Genomic DNA, 9,914 nt, shown 5'->3' on the forward strand with positions numbered 1-9,914 from the left:
GTTCACAGTCGTTTTGTTATTTCTTGCAATTTAATTTGTTATTGTTCCATTAGATTTTCCTATACGAGAATAGTCGAACTTGAAACTTGTGCCTACACTATTTATACAACGCGTATTATTTGCTATATACAGCAAAACAATTAATACCTATTAATACTCCAGTATGTATGTAATATGTATTTACATAAGGCTTCCTTATTTACGCAGTCGGCATTTGTGATTAATTCTTCATAAAATTGCACCTCCTCTGTGTATTATAACTGTTTTGAACCCATATATCATTGTTAACGTTACGCTGGCACATTGGTGCGATTTGAGGTCTTCACATATTTTCGAAAGATTGTGAACCGACATCTGATATCCCGGTTTCGCCACAATCTTTTGCTGCACCGTTATCATTAGAAATTACAATCAGACGCACATAGCAGGGGAGCTCTGTTTGATGGAGTTCGTCCAGGGAAGTAGGTACTGAACACAGGGGACTGATCAACTTACGACACAGGGTAACAGGCGCAGTGACAGCGTCCATCAGATTTTTACTAAGCAAAGCACTGCAACTGATTTGGACAGGCGTGTCGCTTAACTCCAGGCGCATGATTGTTTGAGCTTTAAATCGCAAAGATCTTGGGGTCTCTGCTACTGCACCCGACACTCAGAGACATAAGTTAAACAGTCTCATGTGCCTGTAATTTCACCAGCACCCTTATACTTCAAAGCCGGAAACGCAGCAATGTTCGTGTTACTGCTTGGCGGCAGAAAGTAAGGTGGCAGTACGTCCCTGGACAAACTTTTTCACTACGAGCTCTACTGCCTTGACATATACTTTATAACACATAGGATTTAGTATCAGACAGTAGCGGTGATAGATAAAAAGGTTTGTAATTCTGATGCGAGTAATGGCGCAATTCTTCTCAGAATAAAAATAACTATTTTTTTGTAATACAAACTCCATTCCAGTCTTAATATTGCCACCTACAAAACCTGTCCTCCCTCTCCTAAAAACCCTCTGCCAAACACAAGTCTCCCCTAATCACAGGGCACACAATTACACAGCAGTCAGTACGAAGATATATTTATCATTACCGCTAGCACGACAGAGCGCGACTTAGGCGAGAGATTGAATAATTTGTCAAATTGATGCTTCCAACTTCACGTTTACTCCAAACAATGTCGAAAATGAGCAAATAAACCATTGATGGTTTATTTATTACTAATAACACTAGGTCATCTCTTTCCACATTCGCACGTACCGTACTATAGTCAATACAATGAGCCATATCATCTCTTTTTGATTTGTAAAATGAGTAAAAATACGGATAAAGTTGCATTACTCTTGCATGTATTATGAAGTCTTATCTGTTATCCTGCCGTCTACTAACTAAAGCCCGGGTAAGTGACAAAATATTTTTTTGAGATATTGTAAAAAACCATAACCCAGTTTAGAAAGTAAATTCCGATAAGTCGAACTACAATTTTGTGCTCATCTTTTTGTATTTAAAACGGATATTTGACCATTTATCACTTAGCCGCGTTTTAATTAGTGAACGACAGTATCTATGGATTAAGAAAAAAGAAACAGACATTGCTCTAGAGAACGGCCGAAATTAAGAGAAAAATATACCCACAATAATTTGTTAAAAGTAATATTACCCACAGAACCAGATGACTATATGAAATCTAAAAGAGTGATCGGATAGGCAACAACTGAAATTTTGATTGAGAAACATGTCAACGTACCTTCAAACATATTGGTCAAACTCGCCGTCAATCTACATTTCCATGAAACATGAAGATTATTTGACAAACGCATCAATCACGACCACAGACAACCAAAAAGTTTGAAAAACACGCAAAATTTTATAAATTATTTGATCGTTTACGAGCATAGCATAGCAGTGTATCGCGCTTTATGTCGCTACGATGAGAAGAAACACTATTGGTAGGAGCATAATGACATATTGATCCTCCTGCTCCTACCAGTGGAAGCATATGGAATCGTCGTTTTTTGTATAATATTGTAATTAATTAATTTTCCAATCGACTGCTTGTAGGTCTTTAATTTTCGACGACGTTGTACATTTTGAGAAGTCTTTTTATCAACACAAACATAGTATGTGTTACAGGTTAAGTTATAAACAACTTAATAAAATCATCAGTATTGTTAATGCGATTTGAAAAATTTTTAGTCTAGCGAATAATAATATTGTCTATTTCGGACCATAAAAGATCCATACTGTGTTAGTAAAGAATAAAGTTAGTAGAAAAAGAGTATAAATAAAATTAATTTCTTAATTAAATAACAAATTGGGCTACGCCTTTGACTAGCTCCATCCAATGTTTCACTATAGGACAATCATATCTTCCTGCTATACCTTTTAGAATGCTGTCAGGACCTCAACAGCGAGACAATCTTTTTGCGCATAATGGCCTGAAAACTGTCCATGTGAGCTACCTCAAACATACCCGGTGCATTACACCAGGGTGGCAGTCCCATCAGTATTCTAAATGCGTTATTATACTGCACGCGCAGGGCGCAAAAGCCCAGGCCGCGGCTCGAGGTCGCCGTGTCGAAGATGGATGTCGCAAAAGAAGGCTGCGGAGCTTAGGCGCAGACGTACGGGGAGAAGGCGAAGGCAGTTCGCTGCTCGCCTGAACCCCTAGTGAGGCCGGCGGGCTCTGGGCAGGGACTTCGGAGCCTGCACTGCACGGCCTCACTCTTCTGGAGGGTGGGTTGGAGGACAACTGACCTGCCCGTTGGCGCAGGGCTCCTGGCGCAAGCCAGGGCGGCCGGGCGACGTCGTGGTGAATGTGCACCGAGCCCACGGCGCCGACTCAACCGGCGGGAGGTAAACCCGGAGGGGGGAGGGGTTAGTGGGGTAGGCCTACACCACAGACTGCTCGAGTAAAAAGATTGGCTGTAGGCTTAAGATTCGATACTACGTTCGGTACGAATACGAAATTAAAGCGATTTGAAAAATCATTGGTATAAGTAAAGTACCTATTTAATACAGCGGTTTTCTTGTACAATTTCAAAGTAAGTTTGTTTTTTTCTATCGTGAAAATGTTTAAGAATCGTGTTTTCACGCCGTATAATAATCAGTGTATATCCTTAATTTTACTATATATTTTTTCCAAAGCCATGTGAGGCTAACCTGCGGGCAAGCATATTACTCCCAGCCACCAACGCCCTACGCTCCCCATCAACATCCATTATCATCATTCAGATCATCAATTAAAATACGCTCAAGATACTATTTACTTTGTCTGCGACCTGCAACGGAACGTACACGAGAAACATAACATGGCTTGATTTTTACCCGCCTTAAATACCATGACCTCCCTTTTCTATGGGTTGTATTGTAATCCATGGGCCTTGGCATACTCCTCTCAATATATTCGCATTGCAAACATCAAATTTATGAAAAATTACGTACAATTATATAATAAAATGGAAGACAGCATTTTTAGTTATCGTTCTGATAATAAGATTATGAATATAATAAACTTAATAAGACATTCGTTATTTTTATAACACACTCACATAGACATATTATGAGTAACTGTTCCCCACGTACAGATAAAATATTTTCCTTATCATTTTGAAATGCTCTTTACTATCATATAATGCTCTCTATATACACAATTATTTGTAAAATAGCTAACAACCTCGCAGAACTATAATAAAATATAATAAAATTGCCTTTGACATTTATTTTATAATATTAAGACTATTACCTATTTTTATTTTGTAAATACTTTTCATTCCATAAATATGATAATGTTGATATCTTTATGAATGTTAATTTTTATTATTTTTCTTTTTTTTAATATTAAATGAATGATAGCTTAAGTACGTATTAACGTCATAACGAATTTAATGCATGCATTGACATTGTTGATAAAAATTTGTTAGTATAATTTATAAATGCCCCTCTGTAATTTGCCATGCCCTTACAGGGCGTCACATAATCCTATACAATGACATAACACCTTAAATTGTATTTAAAAATGTACTGTAACTGTGACATGCAAATAAATGATTTGATTTGATTTGATTTGATTTGAAAATAAAATAAAATATTCAAATAGATCACTCTATACGGTGATAACTCTATGCAGTAACAAGAGAAAGCGTCATAAAAGACGCTTGCGCTTGCACATTTAAACTTACTACGGTGGGGTTTTAGTCGATAGGAGTCCGATATAATCTCTCTGTTACCCCCGAAACAGAAAGGTATGTGGATTTCCCCACGTATAAAAAAGGCTACCCTCTATGGAGAGTATTTAGGATCTATAGTCCATTTGTTTAGGTAGGTACTTAACTAAATGTAAACAATCTTGATACATCTTTTTATTGAAACATATGCTTTACAAATCAATAGGTACAAAAATAGGCATGCAATTTCATATCAATCTAAGTACTTGTATTTTGTATTTGACGGTAAATGAAACATCTCAAGATTGTTTACATTTAGTTAAGTACGTAAACAAATGGACTATAGTCCGCCATGTTGAGTTATTGCGAGTTGGGGACGTGTAAAGTCCACAGCGCTTTCATCATCATCATCAGCCAATTATACGTTGCACTGCTGGGCACGGGTCAATGTGGGTTAGGTACTTCACTTCCTTTTGGAACGGCTGTGAACCGACTTGGATGCAGGTTTAATCACAATGTTTTCTTCACTATTATCGAGAGAAATTGCCACTAAATATTCATAAATGTACATTACATACAAATTTAATTACAAATTTAAAGTCACCTCTGAGAGAAAACATTGTGATGAAATCTGCACGTCGAAGAAGGTTCACCACCTCTGGAATGCGTGTGAATCCCCAACCCACACTGGCCTAAACCATAGGTCCCCAAACTGTTTGGATCACCGCCCACTTAGGCAAGATAAAGCAATTTCAACGCCCACCACAACAAAAAAAATAATTTTAAAACACGTACTTTTTTATTAACTTAACCCAAAAAATCCGAAGGAAAAATATATACATATGTCGCACTGCTAATACAATAGTTTATTAACTCAAAATGTGGACTTTCTCAGAATCGATGAAAAACGAATTACTCACTTCCCGCAAAAAATAATTGAAACTCATGTATGTTATAGTTTATTATAGACACTTAAACAATTTCTCAAATATATTTAAAAATAAAATGGAGAAAAAAATTTAATATTTTTGAATAAGGATTATTTTGGCCAGAACTAGCTGACATAAAGTGTGTCTCATTTTGAGTTAAATAAATATCTTTTGATTATTTCTTACAATATTCTAACGACGATTTTTTTGACACGTAGAGAATCAAATTTTACGTTCAGTAATGATATAATAATAAATTTCACATATTTTGATTACAACACTATTGTAATAGCAGTGTGAAATCTACTAGTTTGTTATAATTATTAAAACAAAGATCGAACACTACAAAATTTCTTCTATCCAGCAGAATTCAAACTAACGTCTTCTAGCAAACCGTGGCAGACGCTTAAGTCAACTAAGCCACGGAACAAAATAATTCTATTAGCTTGTTGCAGATCTTTGTTCTTGATTTTTTAACGACATTTTTGTCGTAGTAATGATACCTAGTGTAGTTTATATACTTAAACTTTTTGTTTTTCAAATGCGGTAGCATGCCCTTGACAGCATCGACGCCATCCGATTAAAAAAAAAAGCCTTACTTTTCAGCACCCACTAGGGACTGGTAAGGACCACTTTGGGAAACTACGGGCTAGCATAACGGACTATAGCCTGAACCTTCCTGAGGATAACCGTTTACCTAAATTTGTTTAGCAGCCAACTCTGCCGCCACTACCGGCCACCTTGCTCAGATCGTCCGTCCATCTTGCCGCTGGGTGTCTCACGCTACGTTTCAATCAACACTCCTGCAGACATGCTCGGCCCTATGCCACTTAAGCTTACTGATTTTGCGAACTATGTCTATCACTTTAGTTCTCTGACGTATGACCTCGTTAGAGATTCGGTCCATCAGGGAAACCCCAAGTATAGCTCGCACGCTGAGCGACCTTGAATTTGTGGATGAGGCCTGTTGTAATGTCCACGTCTCGGCTGCGTAAGACTACAACTGGTAGAACGCACTGGTTAAATGGCTTAGTTTTTAGGCTTTGTGGGACTGACGACCTGGGACTGGACGACTTGGCAATCTATTATGTATAAAAATGTAGAAACATTCGCACAAAAGCGATTCGTAACATTAAACTAATAATTAAAACACTTTTATTAAAAAAAAGACCTCAAAAGTTTGTGGAATTACATCTATTTGCCAAGTTTTATTGAAATCGGTTACCGGAAAGTGCGCGAAACCGATTTCATCCCCTACTTTGATACCCTTAGAGGTGGAACATTTACTTCAAATTCAAATGGGACCAAAATACTTTCCAACAAAAAAAAAATCAAAATCGAATCATAAATAAAATCAAAATTTCAAAAAAATACAGTCGAATTGATAACCCCTCCTTTTTTGAAATCGGTTAAACCGTGAAATACGTAAAGAGAGACCTGAAGAGAGCTCCTACACCTATACTTTCAACTATGCAACTTTTTGCTCTATTTGAGATCGGGCATTTAAAACAAAATCCAATATGACGAGTCATAATAAGAGAATCAAGCACAAGTTAGGAACTAATCTCAAAGGGTCAAAGGGAGGACTATAAGTGATGATGACGATTATTTTGGACCCTGAAAGTACCTTTTTTTTCTTCAAGTTAAATTGAAACTAATATCACCGGAGAAACAGTTCACTCTTAAGATCTCGTACAAGAGGAAGTACCGCATTAGCTACAATCAAGATGTTCCTGTTTACAACGATGGAAGAATTTACTCAATATTGAATACTGGCTGGGCAAATGTTACCATTCCAATATAGTAAATATTCCAATACGTCACAAAATTCTATGCAAAGCCAAGTATCTGAATATTGTGTGAATTATCACAAATTATAATAGAAAAGTGAACAATCGATGTTGTTATGATCATCATTTGATATTTATAATGTACTGGCAGGCATAGAACTTGCAACGACAAAAAATGTAACAAATATAACGCCTAAAAAAATTACGCCTAAAAAATATGATGAATAAAAAAATAATGTTAATAATTTTGTTTTATTATATCTGATTATATCACATTCTTAATTGTATTGTATCACGACGTATCTCGATCAGATTTGGGGATGTTCCTAAAAAGACCGTTAAAAAACCGAAGAAAATTAGTTACAAGAGAAGACTGATGCAAAAGAAGTTTGTCGGGAAAGCAGTGAGGGTCTTTGCCTACTCCAGTGGGAGAAAGGACTGATGATACATAATGTATTTCAATTGTTACTAAGAAATATGACATATATGTTGTGGTTATTATATATAAATTATCGTTATTGTTATAAAAAATAGATTCTAATACTATTTTATCATTGTAACGAAGATCGAACAACACAAAGAAAATTCCTTTGATCTGACTGGGCCGGAACTAGTATCTGTTTCCATGCCGGGGCTACCACTCTTAACCAATTGGCTCCAGACCCAGTCCGACGCCGAGAGTATTTTTACAAGAAATATACGAATATCATAAAACTAGAACATCATGATGTTCGGTAAATAACGAGACTAGATTACGCCATTCTCAACTAGGGGAAATTCTAGGTCCCTGGAGTTTAGAAGCGAAGCTCTTAGCTTTCGTTTACTTTGTTGGAGTGTCCGGTAACCAGAAAGCTGACAGCTATCTGGTCACCGGAGCTCTAAAGGATCCACATGACGTTCCTTGAACGGTATAATTAGGGCCTTTTCAAGGCGAGAGTGAATAGACATTATTTAGATCATTAGGACATGATATGCTCCATCGTGGAAGTCATCGTCACTTTTCATCAGGTCATTTTTAATAAAACGGTGCTTAGCAAAAAAGGGTACCATCCACACGACAAAATGTTCCACCCTTAAATAGGAAATTTTCATTTCCTTTATTGAAGGCTATGAAAACATGTATAAAATTAATATAAATAAGTTTTAATAGGAACAGTTTTCCTAATTTGTAAAGACGTCATCAATTAGTTTCCCCAATGATTTTCTTCAATTGCTGAATTCCTCATCATAGCTATTTTGTAAAATTACCTCGTCCATGGAACAGATTTGTAGACAAAGATTATAAACCCAAATAGTAATTCTAATGTGCTGAAATATTTAAATTTAAAATGTTCTGGATTTATCATCAATAAATTACTATCAGACAAGGAAAAGCTGGTTGTGTGCCAATTCTTTGCAATAAAGAAATCGTTGTTTATAACCTACGCTTTACATAAACCGATAACGTGTTATATATTTGCGTAAATATTTATTGAGCGATATATATGAAATCTTTTGAGACGAGAGTTAGAAAACATTATTTATTTAAATCTAAGTTAGAAACAAGTTTAGTGCTTTAGTTACGAAATAATTTCACATAAGTGCGCTCAATTTCCGAGAAAAAAAGGTGATTGATATTTATTACGAGGAAATATGATCACATTATTGCTATTTCAATGCCTAGGTAGATAGTTTTCAAGCCAAAAGAAGTTGAATTACATTGTTTTGTATGTGTTTTTCTAGAACCATTTATATATATTAGGCATGAAAAATAAATAGTGATGTAATTTGTATACTCACATCCGTAAGACAAAGAGACGATCTATGCATTTTCACATTCACACAATTTCACTGTTAAAAATAAATCACAGCGTTGTATAAAAATAAACACTAAACACACTCCTATTGCAGCGCGATTACAACTTTCCAAGTGTATTGGAATCTAAAAAATGCAGCATTCGCGCGCCACCACGCTCAGCCAGCGACCGGCCCATTTTTCGCTTGGATGTAAATAAATAAGTGCACGCTCAGCAATCGGGTGAACGCAAAAATCGTCAGAGTTCACGATACTTTTGACATTGCTTGCACAAAACACATGTAGCGAGTCTAATTCGGCCCGACTCCAACTTGGCAAAACTACTAAAACACAAAAGTGAATAGTTTTACCACCACTGATGCGTACGCTACACATACAACTACGGAGCAAACGATAGCGCTTCATAGCAGTTGTGCGAGAGGGATAGACTACTTTTATCAACTCAAGACTCTGAATAAATATGTAGGAAAGACTGAGATGGATATGTTTTTGTGTAACTGGTGTTGGTATCCGGTATTCCCGTTTGAGAATTTGCTGTGTTGAGGTGTAACGACGATAAGGTTCGGCCAGTGGTGGTGGCCACACGCTGCAACTGACCCTTATTGATAGCTTATTTTATGTTTATTATTATTTCTTTGTTGTTTATTGTGTTCTCCACCCGCTTGGCCAGCTTTCCAAATACTATAAATAACAGTTATATCTCGTTGCTGTACTGCATCTATTTACTCAGTGCATATCTTCACAAGATAAGCCATATTGACTAAGAAATTGTATAAACATGTCACTATAAACATATCATTCATTTTATTATTAAACTTTCATTTGTTATAAAAGAAAAACGTTATTTCAGCATTGTTACGGTCAGTATCCCCTATTCTCGACATTTTATGACATGCAATAATAGTGAATAATTATATATTTTTTACATCTAAAACGCGAAGTAAAATACAATATCGTTAATTGGCGATAATATTAATTAACAAAATCAATTTCTTGTAAATACAATGCAAAAGAATCTATTTTCTAAATTCGGGCTAAGAACCTAAAGTATGAACATCACTAAATTGATGGAAAGACAGTTAAATTCGAATTCAGAATTATTCTTGTTTCGGCTGCTTACTCGTTTACTAAAAATAAATTAATTTGTTTTTTCTAACATGTCAGTATTCCTTATCGAATCAAAACCTATTTTAGATTCTCTCCGCAAGATGCCATTAACGCTTTTTTGAGTACGTGGAATGCAA

At 36.0% G+C, this 9,914-nt stretch overlaps 1 protein-coding gene across 2 annotated transcripts in view; it reads right to left on the bottom strand.

Moving 5' to 3' along the window:
- The window catches only part of LOC113225819 (protein halfway), a 49,728-nt gene extending 40,748 nt beyond the window's left edge, over positions 1 to 8,980 (bottom strand). For both annotated transcript variants that reach the window (XM_026458260.1, XM_026458261.1), the window contains exon 1: positions 8,655 to 8,980. In XM_026458260.1, coding sequence (XP_026314045.1) covers positions 8,655 to 8,684 — 30 coding nt within the window. In that variant the 5' untranslated portion in view covers positions 8,685 to 8,980. The remainder of the gene's footprint in view (positions 1 to 8,654) is intronic.
- Between the last annotated feature and the right edge of the window lie 934 nt (positions 8,981 to 9,914).

Source organism: Hyposmocoma kahamanoa, unplaced genomic scaffold, assembly GCF_003589595.1.
Source record: "Hyposmocoma kahamanoa isolate Upper Pololo Valley unplaced genomic scaffold, ASM358959v1 175, whole genome shotgun sequence".
Taxonomy (NCBI): domain Eukaryota; kingdom Metazoa; phylum Arthropoda; class Insecta; order Lepidoptera; family Cosmopterigidae; genus Hyposmocoma; species Hyposmocoma kahamanoa.